The sequence below is a fragment of the Chamaea fasciata genome, unplaced genomic scaffold (assembly GCF_029207755.1).
Source record: "Chamaea fasciata isolate MVZ Bird 193981 ecotype frontalis unplaced genomic scaffold, bChaFas1.0.hap1 SCAF_17, whole genome shotgun sequence".
Taxonomy (NCBI): domain Eukaryota; kingdom Metazoa; phylum Chordata; class Aves; order Passeriformes; family Sylviidae; genus Chamaea; species Chamaea fasciata.
Window position 1 is genome coordinate 9,131,735 of NW_027094102.1, and position 20,220 is coordinate 9,151,954.

General features: G+C 46.9%; 1 protein-coding gene across 1 annotated transcript in view; it reads right to left on the minus strand.

Moving 5' to 3' along the window:
- RIMS4 (regulating synaptic membrane exocytosis 4) overlaps positions 1-19,109 on the minus strand; it is a 55,198-nt gene extending 36,089 nt beyond the window's left edge. The window contains exon 1 of the mRNA XM_066198897.1: positions 18,941-19,109. Within this exon, the coding sequence (XP_066054994.1) occupies positions 18,941-19,037 (97 nt within the window). The 5' untranslated portion in view covers positions 19,038-19,109. The remainder of the gene's footprint in view (positions 1-18,940) is intronic.
- Between the last annotated feature and the right edge of the window lie 1,111 nt (positions 19,110-20,220).

The window sequence follows — 20,220 nt, forward strand, 5'->3', positions numbered from 1 at the left end:
TTTTAATGTAACCACAAAAAAAAAATTTTGATGGGAATCTCTTTATAAAGTGTGCAGGCAACGACTGCCCAACAGTAATGAAAGAAGGTCAGGAGAGGACACCGTGCTTACGAAGCACCTGCATCACTGTCACTTCCAGCCTTCTGATACCTGCAGGTAACTTTCATGCTTCTGTTCTCAGATTTAACAACTGGGCTGACATAAGGAAGCCTTGGGATTTCTCAAGATGTTACTGCCAAGGTCAGAGAAGTACAATCCCCTTCCATCACCACCTGTGCTCCGAGCACTCCCTTTCACTCTGCTGTACAGTAACTGTGCCAGCGACCTGTGCCAGCCACCCACCCCACCAGGCTCCACCCTTCACACTCATTTCAACAGGGAAACAAACTGAAGGAGGCAGGACACACAATTCTGAAAGTGAACTTGAAGGTGAGACCCTCAGTCCCGACCCATTCACAGTCTCTGATGACAAGTCACAATTACAAATCGAGCTCAGGAGTGAAATAACATCCTTTCCTCTTCCTCCTGCCTGCAGAGACAGGAGTTCAGGGCTCTGTTTCCTTGGCAACAAAAAAGAGCATCACAACAGCCTCCTCGCTAGCAAATGACATACGAAAACGTGTCATTTTTTTCTCTCCGGTGTCTTTTATCACCAGGGAATAAGCCTGAACTCAGAACTCTCCACTCAGCAAGAATGGAAATAGATATCCATTACTGCTATTTAAAATGCAGTATCTTTGGAGCCTTTAAGCTTGTCCAGAGGTAGGCAGCAAGTAGGGGATTTTCATTTATCAAGTTAAGCAAAAAAAAGAAAAAAAAGCCCTAACCTTGCTGAAGTTCACCTTTTAAGACAAATTGTAGAACTTGAAAAGTTTGGGGAAAAATGCAGCTCATAAATTTATGAGCGGCATTTTAGATTCTGTTAATATTCACTTTTGAAAAGCATTAGAAATGAAGATTACAAATTTAATAATGCAACACATGGGAGGAATTATTCTCCTCCCTATATAAAAAGGCAATTTGCTCTTGCCTATAAATTGACTTTCTATTACTGTCATTAAACCAGCATAATGTGCTATAATTAGGGTCTGCCCTGCCACAGCTCTGTGGCAACCCACAGCCAAGAACTCATCATGCCAACTTTAGCAGACATCCTCATGAGGTGACAGGGACAGTGGCACTGCTGGGTATCTCCCCACTGCAGGACTTTGGGGTGCTCACGGACATTTATGAGGGGTCAAAACGAAATTGGATTAAATCAATGACGAAAAAATTCAAGAGTAGAGAAAGTCCCTAAGCCACGAGTCAGTGGAAGCTGGACCAGAAACCTGAAAAGCATCCTAAGAAACCTTGCCATCTCCCTGACCATCTCCAGATACCATCACAGACACAAAAATCTCTTACTCCTTCCCTTTTGCCACAAAAGGGAAGGGAGACCACAGTCCTCAGACTGCAGTAGTTTCCCATCCATTTCCTCAGCTGCTTCCAGGTTCTCCTCCTCTATAGTTTGCACAAATTGGGTGCCCTGCATGGTCTGTGCAAGCCTTGTCCCACCTGCAGAGTATCTGCCAGGCCCCTCTCACTCAGCAAGCTCATGTCTAATTCCACTTGTGTCCTGACCATCAGGGATGATTTTGCAATGCCCACATGAGAACCTACTGAGCAGCAAAAGCATTGAAATCTATATTCAGTGGTTTCCTCAAACGGGCAACTACATTTAAACAGCTCAACTGAAAGAGCATTAAAATTGTGCTGGCAGGTATTTACTGTCCCATTTCCCACAGCCCTTTCTCCATCTTTAAGTTACTGACGGGTTGTGACATATTGAAATAACAGAAATCTCAGTAACAGAAACCTCTTTGCGACTTCTCAGCACTAGCCCCACTCTTCCCTTTCACCAACCATGCACCTAAAACATCTAGATGTTAATTCTGTTACCTGCCTGGGTTTTTTAACCATTTTCACTCATACTTTATGCAGCAGGCAGCTGGTAGACTTGCTCACATCTCAGTTACTTCTGGAACAAATCTCAGTGACCAGCATGGAGGGAATGAGTTGACAGCATCTGCTGATGGTTTTTGCCCTTCCTTTGCTCATGAATTGTCCTGAGTTTTAAAAGAAAAGCAGCTGGTACTTGTTCAAGATTACCAAAGTATCAGTGGCCAGTGCAGCCCCCAGTAGGTGCTCTGTGCCTGAGGAAGCAGGTTTCCAGGCCAGGCCAGCACCGTTCCATCAAGCACCGCTGGCCAGCTTTGACAAGACGTGCCCTTTGACAAGTCAGCTCTTAAGATTGCTGGATGACAGTCAGTTCACTTAAAAACTTCTCATATATACTCAAATATTCATTCAGTGGAGCTTAATGGTTTGGAATGAACATGAAGGGGACTTGTGATAATCAAAGTGAACCCATTTGCAAGTCTGACACATGCACAGAAAGCACTTTGCAGTCTCCACCAAAGCCTGGTTTAGTTTCCCTGCTGAAGCAATTTTTAGGTCAGAACGTGTGCAGATGTTTGGAGGTCTGCGCTTTGTCCTTGGCCTGTTTTGGAGAAAGATGTAACATTTTGCTTCTGCTCCAACTGCACATTTTCATCAGAGGAACCACAAGGCCACACAATTTGCAGTCACTACTGAATTCTATTCCTCTGGATCCATGAATGACTAGTACATCCTCTATCACATAAGCCATATTCCTGATTGAATTGTCCTCCTGTTGTATCCATTCTCCTCAAAAATCTCCCTTCGTGAAGCATGACTTGGCTCTTCTGAACATTACACAGTATTTGTCTTTCCCATGTATTTTCTGCAACAGATACGTGACTTTTCCCCGTATTTTACTGTCATATGGAACAGCTTTCCCTTTCAATAGTCACAGCTGCTTAATGAATTCAAAGTGTGACATTTTGTTTTTCACGGTGAGGTGTGTGAGAAGTGTAAACCATGGCTGAGAGATGAACTAGAAAACACAGAGGGCACTGAGCCCTTCCCACCAGCCAGACACAGCGCTCTCAACAGCACCCACTGCACCCTGCCAGACTCAGCTTCACTCAATTAATTGACAGACTTCACTAAACAAATCAAAATGTCAACTTCAGGAAGTATACACAAGCTTCTGCACGCAATACAGTTTCACAATCCCCAAAGAGATCCTCTCGTGCTTGATACTTGATGTGCAATCCCACCTGGACACTTGGATGCTTTGCTCAAACAACAGTTCCAGGATCCAAGGGGATTCAAAGCCTCGAAAGACTTTCCAGAGCACTGCACAACTTCCTCTGATGTCGCCCACACGGGAGGCTACAAATTGGCACCAGTGGTTGACAACATTTTGTTTTGATCTTCTGGCAAACAAATCCACCCTCTGAAATGTTTGCAGGATGCTGAGATAAAAAGCAGCAACGAATAAAACCCAAAGAAGTTTGAAGGGTTTATTTTTACCAAGTAATCAATACCTTCTGGCAGTCTTCCTCCAGCTCTAATAATACCAGCGAGGACAGTGACCCTTGGCAGGTTCTGTACACTGCTCTACAAACATTATCTAATTAACCATCACAATCCACTCCTAGAAAAAAGAAAGCATGATCTGAAGTTCTTCTACAATGAGAGAGAGAGAGAGAGAGAGAGAGAGAGAGAGACTGAGTGTTGGGAAAGGCTATTGATAACGAGGTTATAGTTTGGGAGTTCCAGCTCTTGTACATGCCATCTAACCATGCTGCCCCTCAAGGGCCAGCTCCAGGAAATGGTGTGTTTTTCACACAATCTGTGCTTAGCACAACCCTTGGTTTCACTTAGGTGTGAGAAAGCACAAGGACAGTGTCCAAGCCAACTCATTAATAATTATTGTCAAAATCAAATGACAATAAAGCAGTTGGAGGGAGATGAATTACTGAAATCAAAGCAACTTAGTGCTCAGAGACAAAACTGAACTCTGTAAGCTTGGAACTACTGAACGCAGAGCCTGATTTTTCTCAGAACAGCTTTACTGACATGCTGCAAACTGCCAGTCCAGTCCACCTGTACCACTTGATACTGGTCATCAATATCAAAGATGGAAGAGGAATCTCAGGTCATCAAGTCAACCACGAAAGCATCTCAGGGAATGCTCACCTAAAAAAGTCTAAGAAACAGGTCTAAATCCAGAGTCAGCATATGTGTCAATGTAAATCCAGGTCTGGATTCTTTCAAACAGGGTATTTTTCTATTACTTTGGGGCAGCCATTATAGAGTCACAATATTTAGTCAACCTTTTACTTGTACAGTCATTAATCATGCGCCATTTAACTACTGGTTTGTCATTTACTCTCTTAATCCTTTTCAAATCCTTCTGCTTATTTTCACATCTTTTTTCAATCCCATTCTATGTGTCTTGCTAATTACACTCCTTAACTGTCATAGGCTGTTTCAACAGACATGTTGAGCCAGACGTGGTTTGATCACTTGCTGTGTTATGTGCCCAAGGAATCATTTGCCATTGAGATATTTAAAATATAAACAGTGTTACTGGAAGATGATCAATTGTACTTAATTATCTGGACAGCTGCCTATAACTCTAGGGAGGAAGGGTGAATGACCATTTAACGATGTACTCAAAACCAAGATTTCCAACCTTGTAAAAAAGAACAATGAAAAAGGGAAAAAAAAGGCCTAGGGTTTCCATCTGCTCAAAATACGGAATTTTGCTTCCTTGGCGGACAGTACTGTTTCCAAAGGACTGTTATTTGCAATTTTGCTGTGTCCTGAGCCAACCTTTCCTACCAGCCTCAGAAGACTCCATCTGCAGAAGTCAGCACACAACAGCCTAAGAGTCACAGGCCACCAAAAGTAAGGTCACATCCAAATGAGAGATGCCAAAACCTGATGACAGATGAATGAGACAGAGCAGTCATCACCTGAAAACTTAAAGAAAAGGGAATTATTCACGGCCAAAAGGAAGAGGTATTGTGACATATATGGGAAAGATGGAACTGAGGAAAGTAGGTGGCCCACCATGATGGAGCAACTTCAGAAACACCCAGAGCACTGGAAATGTCAGCCCAGCTTTACACGTCCACACATTCGCTTCCAGTGACAAGCCTGACTACACAACTCGACATGGAGCAAATGTCACCCTGAACACTTCCTCTCCTGAATCTCAGTCTCCATTTCACTTCTACAACCATGTCCTGACCTGTCATGCTGGGGATGCAAACCTTAAAACCACATGTATGTAATGAAGAGACAAGTTTTTGAAGAGCCTGGAAGAGTAACCAACTCATTCAGCCCAGAGGAGAGCTAACAGAGGCAGGAGAGGGCATTTACATGCCATCACTGTTAGCTACTAATTCAGTATCTCCAAAGATAAGAAGAACTGACCGCCTCCTTCTCTTCCACATCCATCTCCTCAGACATTGCCATCAGCCCATGCCCAGGAAAGCAGGCAAAGCTCAGAGGGGAGCAGAACTCCCTGCTCTTGGTACACCTGGGAGAGTTCTGTCTAGGCATGGTTTGCCACACCCACTGAAGCCAAAATGTGCAGCTAGACCAGGTCATGGAACAAATACCTTCTGAGACATCATCAGCACTATGCGGGAAGGTTGTGCAGCCTCCACGTGCCATGAAAAATGCCACGGACACCATAATCCCCAAATACACTCACATCATGCAACCCCATTAGATCAGCATCTCCTAATTAATTCAGAGTGCATATCAGTCCTCAAACACCTTTTGCTATCACTAAGACCTACTGAAAGTGATGAAGAGGAATCATTATGCATAACACCCTCAAGAACTTGCTGTAAACACATTTGGCAGCACAGGGAGGTTCCTTTATGGCATAATCCATTTTTATGTACACCTAATATTTTCAGGTTTTCAACTGATTGTCAAGAGTGTTTGTAGAGGCTGTTAATGAATCTCACTGCTAAAAGCAGTTACAATTCTGTAGCTATTAATACAACGTGACATCAGTTATATCAGCTTCCGAGTGAATCACAGTTTGCAATCTTGTAGGTGTTCGATAGCTGTTGTCACATCGAAATAGAACATTGTTAAATATACTCCAAGTCTGTCCTAGTTCCACAGCTCTTTTCCCCCTTCCTGCACTGCAGCCTTAGTGGACTGAACACCTGCAGGTCTGAAGAACTGAGGAGAGGAATGTCAAGAGGAAAAAACAGCTTGACTGTTAGACCACTCAGATCAGCAAGTTTTAAAATGTTCACTTTTGACTGCAATTTCCTCTCAAATCTGATGATTGTAAGAGGTTAAAAGAACAGGTCACCAAGCCTTTTACGAAGTCTAAACCCTCCAAGATGTACTTGTACCAAGATGTTAAGCTTTTTCTTTTCCTCCTTGTAAACTGAAATAAAAGGCTGATAATCTTTCCTGACATAGCAGTTTAGTATTAAAGCAGGCAAAAAACAGTTTTCAAACCATTAACTGAGTATTAACTGAGTATCAGATGCCAAATGCTGCTTTAATCTGCATAATTGACATTCACAGAAACTCCTGCTCTTGGTCAGCTTGTACATAAACGCACATTCTTAACAAAACCGGCACAAGCCTGTGAAGTTTTTAATATTTTGCTCAGTAAAACATTTTCAGACCATCATGTTGTCCCTGCTTTAGGATTCAGCCCTCCCACCAACATTTTTTGTGCAGGTAGTGCCCTGTATGGGTAATCTTTGGAAACCCAGCCTTAGGGCTCCAGAGCAAAGATGTTTCAGAAAATATACAGCTTTCTGGATTTCAGGAAATTAAACAAAATTATGGCCTGAAATAAGACTTCCTGGTTTTTACAGGCACTCTGTCCAACAAGCTTGCTGCCTTTCTGCAGCAGACAGCTGCAGTGAACAGGCTGTGAAAACAGTCGAATTCACCAAATAAAATGGACTGTGGATAATTTGCCTGGTATTATTCCTAGAGCAACAAGCCAGATTTTGCCTCAACCAACCATGCAATATTTCATAGAGTGTTTTAGTAGGTAAACCAGGCAGTACTGAGACAGAAATAGAAAAATATTGAAATAGGGCCCACACGATGCCAGGTTTAGAGACACTTGGCTTGGATTGGATCTTGGGAAAAACTGAGTTTAGGACATAGCAACGTCTCCTGTGCAGGAGCAGTAAAAGCATTTCTGCAGACACTGAGCAGCCAGGTCACAGGAACAGACCTACTCCTGTTACTAGGCAGATGCCAGGAATTCAGTGGAAACAGATGAAAAACAAGTTTATAGAACGATTAACTTGGGACTCTGGCACGACTCAAAGCAGAGCACTGGGCAAGATGGGAGAGCTGAGAATTATTGTTGTGAAACAGCTCAGAAGTGGGTCCAGACAAACAGATGTAATTGAAAAAATCAAGTTCTGCTCCTTCCCCTGGCCTCAACAGGTACTTTCTCAAACCTCACATTTACCCTCTCGGACCCTTTAGACCAGACGTGAAGAACACAAGCTCTGGGTTTTATCATATATGGTCCCTTCATGCTGTGGCACCACTGTGTGAAAAACAGCTTTGTTGTGTACCCACATACCTTGAATTGCACATCCACAGCCTGTACACACTGGGAAGGCAAATCCTTAGTTAAACATCTCTTTGCCCTTGCCATTTGCAGAATCTTCACATGCACAATGACTAACCCCAGATCCTCTCTCTGCTGCTCTAACAAAATACCAAGCAGAAATGAGAAACATGCACTGGTGGAAGGTCCACAGGCTGCCATACAGGAAACATCTCCACCTTTGTTATTTCTTGCCAAGGCTCTAGCTTATATTGAGAGCAGCTTTCCCTGTGTCTAGGGAAAAGAGCCAATAAACATGTGTGCAAAAAAACCCCCATGATGCTAATTTTGGAATACCTGGCGAAAATACAGAAATATAGGAAGACAAGGGGAAAATAAACCTTGGGGAATACTGAAAACCCTGGCGGGACACAGAGGTAGCAGCAAAAACTGACATAGTTTTAGGCAGGCCCACAACACTGATCAAGACATGATGAAATCTCCAGGTAGCCATGCAGGAAACCCCACCCAAAGGTGTGGGGCAGCTGTCCAAAACCAGCCCCACAGGCAGCTGTGCCCAGGGCAGCTGATGGCTCCTGCTAAGGAAGGGGAGGAGGGAGCAGACCACTGCAGGCTGCAGATGGACATCAGCAACAGGCTTTCTCTGGCCTGAAAGGACTGGTCCCCAAACAAGACCAGAGTGCCTCTCCAAACTGAGTGGTGCCAGAGCTGCCTGATAGGAGCGTTGGGTACCTCTGATGCCAGACAGGACACAGCTACTGCAGCGACCATCTGATGGAGGGAAAGCTGCTTCCTCAGCGCAGCAGAATGCAAATCCAGGTGCTTTTGAGCCCAACCATGATCATGAGAGCGTTGCTATGCTAAAAGAAGGAATCATTGCCTTACTTAAGCCACCCAGAAGCCCAGTGAGAGCACCTCTTCCACCTTCGGCCCCGTAAGTGAAGAAATCCTTATGATCCCATACCACAGCACTCCTCGAGGCCCCAGATGGAGCAGGGAAGCACACGGACGGCAGCATGCGCTGACACCGCGGTACGAGCACGGGTGTCATGGGATGCTAACGTTGCCATGGAAATGTCCTGATAGCGTGTAACATTTTGACACTGTCTGTTCTGCGAGCAGCAGCACCGATGTGGCAGCCTGCAGAGCCAGGAGGAAACGGCTGTTCGGGTTTCGCCACGCTCGTTACTGCAGCCGGCAGCCAATTCAAACTGTCTGGGCATTGGAATTTGACCAATCTGGCAGCTCCGCTTCCTAAAGTGCACGAGGAAGCTTTTAACAGAAACTGTTCCATAAATCACCCTGATTTAACACGCGCTGTCTGCCAGGCTGAGCGCTGGCCTGCACGCCCACTTTGGGCACTGCCTGCCCTGCTTTCCACACCGGCGTGTTCAATGTTCCCCCACCAACTTCCCTGAACTGCAGAATCCCAGGGAGGGTCTGCTCCTCTGCTCCAGCTGGCTCTGCACAACCAGAGCAGCAGCCTCAGCCCCACACTTGCGGAGCTGTGGGGTGATTTTCTGAACTTGCAGAGCTGTGGAATGATTTTCTGAATTGCCAAAAGCAGACACAGCCCCAAATCCCGTTCACTTTCAACAAATACCAGAGACCAAAACTCACAGGCGTTTTTGAAAAACCCAACTTTGCACATTTAATATTTAAAACAAGCGCTGACTCTTTTGGAAACAGTGCTCATGGCAGAATGCTTGTTTTTGTCTCAAGGTACATTCGATAATGTGATCTAATCCTTTCCTCTTTACTTACTTTAAAACAAAAATCCCATATCTAGAGGGGATGTACTGTGGACTGTGTGACCCACAAAAGCAGATGTGTGGGGACCAACCCACATAACAATGCCTGGGTTTTTGGCAAACATACCAAATTCACCATTGAAATGCAACAGTGGGTTGTGACAGCAATTCCTTCTGGTTTGGGAGAATCTAGGGGAAAGCAGAAAACTGACAAGCTTCAAAAGTTAGTCTGGAGCACTGTCTACCCTTACTGTGAATTTAATTCAAGCTCTAAGAGTGGAAGGGCTCTGGAGAAGTGGTGCAGAGCAGTTGCTCTAATCCCAGAGGTGAGGTCTCACGGCAGGAGGGAGCAGGGCTTCAGCCAGAGGGACAGCAGCACAACCTGAATGTAAGGGACAGGGAAAGTCACTGGGCCTGAACTGTCATGATACTTTCAGGAATTAATCAACTACAGCAGCTGAAAACCCAACAGGCATTAGAAAGGAAAAGCCTTCTCTTTTTTTTTCCTTCTGAAAATCTGATTAAAATACAAATATGGATACGAAGCAGCCACCTTAAAATCTTGAGTGAAAGCTTCCTAACTTTTCACTGGAGCTGTGATGACATGCATAAAATACAAGAAAGGAAAGGTAAATAGTAAAAATAAAAGAAAGAAAAAAACCCCACCCACCCACACAATCCTCCCAGGATGCTGAGAAGTGCTAAACAAGGAGCTGGATTTACAACAGGAAAAAAAAAATCTTAATCTTCTTAGACATCTTGGCTGCAACACAATTAACATGTTTTCCATCCACGTGGCAGGATACATTCCCTGCTAACTGCAAATATGCATACTGCTGGTGGGCAGCTGGCAGAAGTCCCGCACCACTGGGAAACTGCCACCACTGGGAAACTGCCACCACTGGGAAACTGCCACCACTGGGAAACTGCCACCACTGGGAAACTGTCAGCCTCATCCCTATTGCCCAGGGAGCTGTGTGAGGGGCAGCCTGTCCCCACACTCCTGTCCCTTGGTAACACTGCTGCTTCCTTGCTAAAGCGGGTCACTCCGCATGCCTGAGCCCACCAAGAGCTGAGCTGCTCCTCCTCAGAGGATGGTGAGCTCCAGAGAGGGACACAACCACGTGTTCCCTGGGCAGAGAGACCATAGCCTCTTAAATCAGATGTTACCAATGTCAAGCACAGTAAGAACCACTATTATCCTCATTGCAGCTGCCAACTGTGAATGACACCCTGGCACTCCCCTGACCTGAGCATCACAGAATGAAGTGATGAGAAGGTGCCTGACAGAACAGGCCACTCTGGATGCACTGAAAGCAAAGGTTTTCAAGGATGCTGCACTTTGTCCGAGGATCCTTAGTTACAGAGCATCTCCTCCAGCTCCCAAAACCATTCACAAGCATTGCTGTATTCCTGGAGCCCAGGGGATAAAGTATCTTATCAGAGACATTTACCCCACTAATATCCCATAAGCATGGGACTTGCTAAACAACAGATTTTGATTTCAAACCAATACCCATGGGATAAAATAACTCAGCCCTCCAAATCAACACCAGGAAAATCACTAAAGGCACATGTAAAAAACAGTAATTTCAGAGCACTGAAAAAATTAACATACAAATGCCAGAAAGGGAATGAGTAGCCAACAGCACTCATGCTGAGAATGATCTGGAAAATAGCATGGATCATACCCTGAGTGTTAGCCAGGAGCAAGAGTGTGTATTTACAGGAATACTGCATACAAAGTGTGGGAAACAGATACTCCTCACTGCAAGGGGCCAGACAGCAAGCAGGGCATTGTCCACGCTGCTCCTCCTGCACAATCCCAAGTCCAGCAAGAAGGCTAACTTGGAAGATTGCTTTATGAAAAAAAAACAAACAAACAAAAAAAAAACACCCAGAAAAACAACCCAACCAAACAAAACACCCAACGAAAACAAAACCATCCATCAGGTTTCTTTGGTCCAAAGAGCAAAAGGATAGAGAGGGATGCCAGGCAGCAATGGCTGTCATTACAGTAATTTCCTGGCTTGGAATCACCAGCACAAGAAGGAACAGTTTTGTGATGTGAAGAGTTGCTTTGACGAGAGCAGTGATCAATTGCTTCCCATGTTGCTGGGAGCAATGCAATAGCAATCCACTATTTCCATTCAGATTTAAGCTAAGTTTTAGGGTAAACTATACTTCTGATTAGGAATAGATTAGCTACTTGGGGAACAGATATAAGTGACTCCTCTACCTCTAAATTTGCAAGAATAAGGACACAGACAATAGCTTAAGTTCCTCTTACTCATAAAACAGTTTTGAAAAAAATGTGTCATTTACCTCTGTACACGGTGTACTCTCCAAATTGTTGAGCACTCAAACATTTTAGACTGGTTTCTGCAAGGCTGTCTGAGTGTTTTGTGTTTTGGACAAAGCTGATGTAACAGCCTGATGGCATGAAGGTGGAACATTATCCATCTCAGTGATTTAACTGCGGCTGGATTTGACTAAAAGGTAGGGCTACAGATTTTGCTGTCCCCCTATGTGGTGAGGCTGTATCAGGGCTACTCGGCCTTTACAAGTGTGTTGTTTTGCAAAAGCAAAGCCAAAGGTATAACTTAAACGCAGATTTCAAGGCAAGCATGGTTTGACAGAAAGCACAGGGTGCCTAATTTGTGTGTCATCAGCAGATGACTTAAGCAATGGCACAACTGGTGGATCACTGTGTTGCAGAACCCCAATCGTGCCACGTGCTGCTATACAGTATAGCATCCTCCCAGAAAATAAAACCAAACCCCAAGGGAACAGCATTTGGATAGATGGGATATTCAAAATGTGTTGAACACTTCCGCAGAGGAGCAGAAATCCTTATTCAAATATGCTAATGGTGCTTCTCAACAGATGTCTGTGGGAGAGAGGAGGAGACGGCAGGGCTGAGAGTCTCCAGTGAGTCAGGTCTCACTGCCCCACCAAAACCATCAATGACTTACAGACCATTTCCTAAATTAAATTGTTCACATTTCTAATCTAACTGAAGGCATTCAAATATAAGCAGATAGCGCTTCAGAAAACAATTGCACCGATAAATTATTCCTCAAAACAACTACTCCAATCAAACTTAATTCTTCCCTACACAAAGCAGATCCACACATTCTGTCAAACAGAAATCCTGAAGCAAAGTAGTTACAGCATTTCACAACTTGTCCTAATGCAAGAATCTGACAGGACAAAGATAATTTTCTTTTGCCTGGAGAACAGAGTGCTTTTGAATTAATAAATGTTACATTAGAATTAACTGCACATTAAATGGAAGCAGTAAGAAAACAGTGTCTCCTAGACAGAAAGCTTTCCAGGGACAGATTCTTCTACTCGGAAACCAGTTGACAGCAGAACAGGAGAAAGAGATAAGCTTTTCCCGTGGTGGCAGGGGTCACATATAACCCACCCTCAACAACTCCTGCACACACTACTGGAATCCAGCATCATCCTCTGAATACCTGTAATGTACATCAGACCACCTTTGAGGGAAGGAAACACGAAACTGCGCTCTCCATGACTGCAAGTGTGCACTGCAAAAGCTGAGGGGACAGCAAAGAGCCACCATCCTGGCCCATGACCTCATCCACACCCGTCTCCCCTGTAAATCCACACCCAGACAGCCACCGAGGAAACTTCTATGCAGCACTGTGTGGCACAGTGCTTGAGATCCCTGGGCCAGCAGCTCTTCCTCCCGCCTTACATCAGCGTTTCTAACAATTCCGAACATGGCACCGGCGGATGCTGCAGGCTGGGGCGTGCTGGAGGACTCTGCAGGATGCCCCATGGGAGACAGGAGTGGGAAGCAGCTGGTGGCCCAGGAAGGCAGCCTGGCACGCTGAGTGCTGACCGATGCCACGTCACCCTTCCCCGTGCTCGCCCATCTGTCCCACCGTCCCCATCTGTTGGGTTCTGCCACAGACCACGAGCGCCCCGGGACTGATGCTGACATTTTGCTTTGCCTTTCCACAGGCACAGCATGAACCTGGCCCAGGACCAGGGCTCTCACGTGCAGCCACAACACCGAGAGCAACACAAACAAGGACAAGGTTTCGAATCCCTTGCTCCTAGTGCTGACTCATTCTCAGGGCTCCTGCTCTGCTCCAGTCTCCCATGGCCACTGAAGACAAAAACCTGTTGTCTGTAGCTGCGGTCCTCTGGACACACGTGCAGCAGCAGCAGGGCCTGAGAGCAGAAAGCTGCCTCCAGGGCACAGGGCAGGTAGGGGACAGCAAGGATTGTTCAGCTCTACCTGACCAAGTGCACCCGCAGTCGCTGGATTTAGGATCTGGATTAACTCATAACCAGCCTCTGTAGGTCTTAAGCCCAGCATCTTCTTCCAGGCTGCTGGTCCCTTTCATACTCTTTCCTCTGATGGAAGACTGATTTGACTGCAGCTCTTCCAGAATTGTTCTCATTTTTTATTTCAGCTTAATCCATTTACGAAACAAACATGTTTACCTAGAGCTAGAATGTGCCCAGCAGGGAGAGGGGCATTTCATACAATCACTAGGATAACCTACAGCCAAAGATACACTCCTCACTGCACAAAAAGACGGAAAAGCCCTGGATTTTGCTGCCTCCTGCACCAACCAAGAGAGCTGGCACCCCTGAGGTAATGCATGGCCAGGTGAGCTCTAGGGGCTATCTTTGCAGGGTTACAGGGATAAACTATCCTTCCATTTCTAAAGGATTGACTAAAAAAATAGCTAACATTCTAGATGGACAAATAATTTCCCCTGTTTCCTATACCTCTGCCACATGAGCATGGTTACCTACCCTACAAACAACTAACAAAACTGGTTAGAGGCTTACAGAGCTCCAAAAATTAACTTTGGATGAAGCAAAACCAAAGTAAGCACAAAAAGGACTTAACGCACTTGGGCTATATTTAAAAAAAAAAAGTAAAAATGGACTAGTTAAGTCTTGAATCATAATTTTCTTTTAAACCATATGTACCCCAATACGGTGCTGCAACTGAGAAATATCCATGGCAACATGAAAACACACATAGGGGCTCTCTCTATTTAATAGCTTTGTAACGCTTTAATGTTTGAAATTATAGAGAAGGTCAATGCTTAAATTTATGAGGAAATTCAATAGATAAAACCCAAACAAAGGAATATTCCAAACAAAAGAATATTCTAAACTAACCTAAACGTCCACAGCCCCTTCTTACACCCCAACAGTTTAAATGTTCCTTATAAATCCATTAAATTAGTATTTAACATACTTTCTCATCAAAGTAATTGATCGTAACACAGTGCCTCTGCCAGTACTTTATAATGTGTGAAAGCAGCAGCCTGGGCTGAATTTTATCTCTAATTCAACTCTTTTCTGAATGAGCAGCTGACACGAGGAAGGCTTACTGTCAGTATCTAGGAGACATTTTGACTTTGGAAACCATTTTCTTTCTGCCAGACACTTGGTCCAGCTGGCTGAGACATGATTTGATTCTCCTGTCTTACAGCCAGGACAGGGGTCTGCCAAGCTGGGCAGTTGCTGTGCTGAGGTCCTCACCACGGAGGGGACACCTGCAAGTCCCTCACAGCTGCTCTGTACCTTCCCCTGCTTCCTGACCAGAGCAGCCCTGCTCTTCACCCTTGTGCAGGCAAGGAACCGTGTGTAGATGCTCAAGCTGGATCTGGATTCCAGGATAGATGCATCTGCAGTGTGACCCACGGCTACAGTTCCATACCTTCAAATCTGCATCTCTGTCCCTGTCAGGGCATGCTTCACATGCCTTCTGTCAGTGCAAGCAGGTGTTCTTCCCAAAAAAAACAGATGTAGGATGAAAGGAGCTGGTGCACTACAGTGTCTCACCCACTTGGGCCACAGCACAGCTGGAGCACACCCAGACCCGAAAAGTTCTGCTGGGTCCTGCAGTTTGGGCACAAGAAAGGAAGCCCCATCCCTTCCAGTGATTGTTTGCATTTCCCTACCTGTCTTGCTTTAGGTGTAGTTCTTGTCCTCTGTAGTACACGGGGTGCTTGTCTGGAAACTCTCACCCCTCCAGAGCTGAGCACTGCCTCTGACTTCCCAGCTCCCGGCAGGTTCACCACTGCTGCATCAACTGTCCCAGCTACTCAAACCACCTCTTCTCTCCTGCTCAAAGCTCGCTTGTTCTGCACCTGCAGTTCTAAGTCAGTTGGTGCTACTCTCTGCAAAATCCTTACTTTCTGTTCTGCTTTAGCCAGGTTTCCAATCTTCATACTTGGAGCAAGATGGCTCTCCTCCACACCATTTACCTTAAGGATAACCTTCATCCTAAACTGGGGAGGGCTGTGCTAAGGCCACCATCAGTTAAAGGGGGATTTCATACACCCCATCACCTCGGTTTTAGTTATGAGCTGCACCCAGGTGCACCATAAGCCTCCCACAAGGCAGGTGCACACAGTCATCATGGATCCTGTTATTAACCCACACGCACTTGTCACTTGGCAGTTCAGTCCTCAGCAGTTTGGTTCCTTCTGACATGTTCCCACAGGAATATCAGCATTCCAAACAGCTGATTCCAGCCAAGACCAAGCGTATGGCAGCTCCTCAGAACAGCTAAGATTTGTGTTCACAAGATTTGTGTTAGAAACAGGCATTCTAGAAATGTGCCCACAAAGACTGCATGACTGACTTTTACCTCTTCTTACTCTACTACTCCATAACTGAAATGTAGGATAGACATTTGCATAAGTTAAACCAACAATTATTCTGATAATAACTGCAGTTAAAGAATCCTTAAGCTCCACTGACATTGCTGGGGACCTCAGTGGAGCAAAGACAGTGGCACTCAGCCAGCAGGAAGGCCAGCAACATTACCATGCTGAGATCAAAAGAGTTATTAACCCTGAGTCCTTGAACTCCTGAGTGCATTTTGGCTATTTCAAAGCCTCATTGCAACTTCCAGGCCAAAAAAAGCTCCATATTTGCTCAGAGCATCTTCTTTGTAGACGCGGCTGAGGAATGAAAAGGGTATTAGAACGCTGAAGTCCACATCCATCTCTTTGGAGAGACACAGGGACATGAAATATCTGAAACTCCATCACTCCTATGCTCTGGAAGCACTCAAATGTGATCCTATCTCTTGCTCCAAGCCCCGTTGCTTTCCTGCCTCCACTGGCTGCCTCCTTCTGCACACTTAGAGATTTTCTGCACCCAGTTCACTGCCCAGAACTCCGTCCAGACACACCGCAGGGGTATCAGGCAAAGGAACTGTGGAAAAGGTAGAGAGTCTTCTCACCTTATGTCCACGAGGTACGCAGCAAAGAAGAACAAAAGAGCCATGGCAAAAAAGGAAATAGCATATAAGTAAAGGGATATTCTGTATTTTTCCAAAGCAGAGTCATTTTTCCAGACTAAAAGGGTGAAATACTGGAAGCCAGAGGTGTTGTTACCATTGCCCAAATGTGGCCATGGCTCTCAGCACATCTGTAAATTTCCTTTTAGGCTCCTTTGATATAACCCACCCATAGTAACTTAAATGTAACACCTCAAGAATTTTTCTTGTTTGTAGATTTAAGCTATCATTAGGCTGTTTTCCCCTATCACAGGAAAACATCAAATTTCCTGTAAGCTTGGCCATTTATCAGTTCCTCTCCTTTTTCCATAGGACGGCTATTCTCTTAAAGATGTGGTTCTCAGCTTCAGACAAAATGGATGATGTGTCTGTTTGAAATAGGATTGTTTACTTTGTCAATGCCCCTGGGATCAATTTCATTTTTTTTCCGCCACCTCCTACAGAGAACATCTTGCCAAGTGCAGTATTCATCTCCTTGAATGAGCTATCGAGATCTATTTTTTTGACAGAAATCATGCTGCAACCTAAACTGGTCAGAATCTCTCACAATTTCAGAAGCGCGCATGGGTATGAATAATATAGAATCTGATCTGTCACAATTTCAGCACTTCTCTTATAATTTCTCTTTCATGTCATCTATTTGCTTGAGAAAATGATACACTTGTAGTTTTAACACCAAAAGTAGAAAGCAGCACACGTTCTCCCTGGCTGGTTGCTCATACGTGTCTGAACACACTCACAGGCACAAAATACAGGAGCAACACTGCAACATCCCCATGGCACTGAATCCACCCTGAGCAGCTTCACTAACGAGACAAGTCACACAGGCAAGATCTGCTCATAAGCTGCTGGAGAATGAGGTCTTAATTGTAGATTTGTTTAATTCGGAGACAAGTATTTGTGTTGTATTAACAGCAGCTTATTAACATTCATGCATGAACATCCACTAAGTGTGAATAAATACAATTCAGTGCAAAAACGTTTTTTTAAGCGCTGGAAGAGGAAGAATACACCTAAACTATCACCTTGCTCAGAGCAGGAGGGGTTGGACACCAGGGAATGAAATGCTGTCCCAGGCATTGTGTTGGGTTCTCATACTTGAGCATGTCTCACTATCAATCATTCCTGAAGCAACAGCGCTGAGACTTCCCAAAGCTCCCGTTATTGTCTTGCACGCTCCTCAGCATTCGAACCAAATCTGAAGTGCAAACAAACCATCAGCAAAATTTTTAGACAAAAATTTGAAAAACTACATCTGTTAGAGAAGACAATCCTCTGCCTGCCACCCCTGCATGATGCTGATGACAAGTCTAGGTTAATCACACAGATGATGAATTGATTCTTACGTCAACTCCTTTAAAAACAACATCGTTACAGGTGTAGCAGCTGGCGAGCTGATGTATTCCTGCTGGCATCTGCACATCTTGAGATGAGCCACTAGACAAAGGAGCATGCCGGCATTTTGAGGGATGCAACCATGACAGTCAGTGTTAAAATACGCCGTAGTTACCAACTTTCATTATTTGCCACTCACAAGATTCACTTACAGGTTCGGCCCCGGGTACAGTGTGCACTGGGAAAAGCACCCCTCGATTACCAGGGAGGCACGGGGAATGGACAGAGCGCTCTCCATCCACTCCCGCACACCCCTCCCCACCCACGCAGCGCCTGTGCTGCCCTCTACTCCCGGCACCTTCTCCAGCACCCACCACCCTTCCTCTCCCGTTCAACCCAATGCCTTTCCTACTGTTCCCTACCAGTGCCCCTCTTTTTTAAGCTTAGTCTCATTTTACGACTACCGCCAACTGTCTGAGGCCAGAAAGGTCTGTCTGATACCGGCAAAAAAATCACTGCATCCATTCTGAAAGGCTTCTGTTTTGGGGATTTACTCTGCCCTCATTTAAACTGAATCCTTTTATTCCCCTCTCCAAAAGCAGCAGGGTGTACGGCGCTAACGACCCCTGGGAACAATTAGCCCGAGAGTTGATGGTGTATAAATCAGAGCGGACACACCATCCGGCAGAACGGACGCGCTCTCCCTGAGCGCTGCCCTTCATTCACCCAGAGGAGGATGGAGCGTGAGCCGCTCCATTTGCAGATAACCCGTGTTTCCTATCGATTAGCAGCCGGAGCGCGTCTCACCGCTGGAACACATTCCCACTTTTCACCTGCTCAGGCACACGCATCCCTTGGCCAGCAGCCGCCGGCACCCCTGGCACACCCGCCGGGATGAACCCCCGGCTCGCCGAGCCCACGGCGGGGTCGGGGATGGCTCTGACACGCTGCACGCCCACGCTCGCTGCCCGCATCGCCCGCGGCGGACGGACACAGAGCCCCGGGCACCACCGCCCCCCGAGCGCCCCCCGCCCCGGCCCCCCGTACCCGCGTCCTCCTCGTCGAAGCTGTTCATGCAGGGGAAGTAGATGGCCAGGGCCTCGAAGGAGGCGGACAGGCTGAGGCGGCTCTGCGACCGCTCCATGAAGAGCCCTTGTCCGGGGGCGCCGCCGGGGGTCTCGCCCGCGGCCGCGGGCGGCTTGGCGAGCTTGGCCGCCCCATTCTTCACTCGGAGCACGGCCCGCGGCGTCTTGGCGGCGGCGGGGCCGCGCTGAGGCGGCGGGGAGAGGAGAGGCGAGGCGGGCGCGGCAGGCGGGAGCGCGGAGCGGCGCGGAGCGGAGCGCAGCCACCTGCTGCCGCCCGGCCCTGCGCACCGCCCGCCCCCGCCCCGGCCGCGCCGCCGCCAATCGCGGCCCGAGGGCGGGACGGGCCCGGGGCGGCCCCGGCCCCGCGGTGTGCCTTCCCCGCCTGCCCCGAGCCCGGCCCGGCCCCGCGATGTGCCTTCCCCGCCTGCCCCGAGCCCGGCCCCGGCCCCGCGATGTGCCTTCCCCGCCTGCCCCGAGCCCGGCCCGGCCCCGCGATGTGCCTTCCCCGCCTGCCCCGAGCCCGGCCCCGGCCCCGCGATGTGCCTTCCCCGCCTGCCCCGAGCCCGGCCCGGCCCCGCGATGTGCCTTCCCCGCCTGCCCCGAGCCCGGCCCCGAGCCCGGCCCCGGCCCCGGGTTGTGCCTTCCCCGCCTGCCCCAGCCCGGCCTGGGTGAGCCCAGGATATGTTCTCCCCTTCCCCGGGCCGGAAAAGAGCCTTCGGATCCCAAACACAGTGATAACGCAGGTGTAGGTTTGCCTGTGAATTGATCTGGGAAAGTGAAATAGAGGAAGAGATGCAGGAGGAAGAGCGTGGTCCTGGCTTTGATGTCACTGAGTGGAACGGTAGAAAACAACCTTGAAGCTTTCTTCGGAAAGAGAGGGGATATAAGTGAACCGGTGTGAATGGAGGAGCAGCCCGGCTCCCAGCCTTCTACCACTCTGTACCTCTCTTTAGACACACAAAAAATCCCTTCCCAAAATATAAAAGGCACTATTTGGATGTATACAAGCTCCCATGCAGAAAGCACATAAACCAGGAGGTTTTCCTTGGTGTGTTACATTGAATAGGAAGGCTTGTGCCTGTTGTGGCTCAGCATTAAGCCCATTCTACAGCACACTGTGGGATTGAAGCTGCTGTGCTCTGTGAAATGAGCCAATTTTAGATCCTTCCCCAAGTCTCATTTTTTAGGGAGAATTAGTGGCTCAAGACTGCCAGCTGTCCACAGGTGCTGCCTACGGCAGAG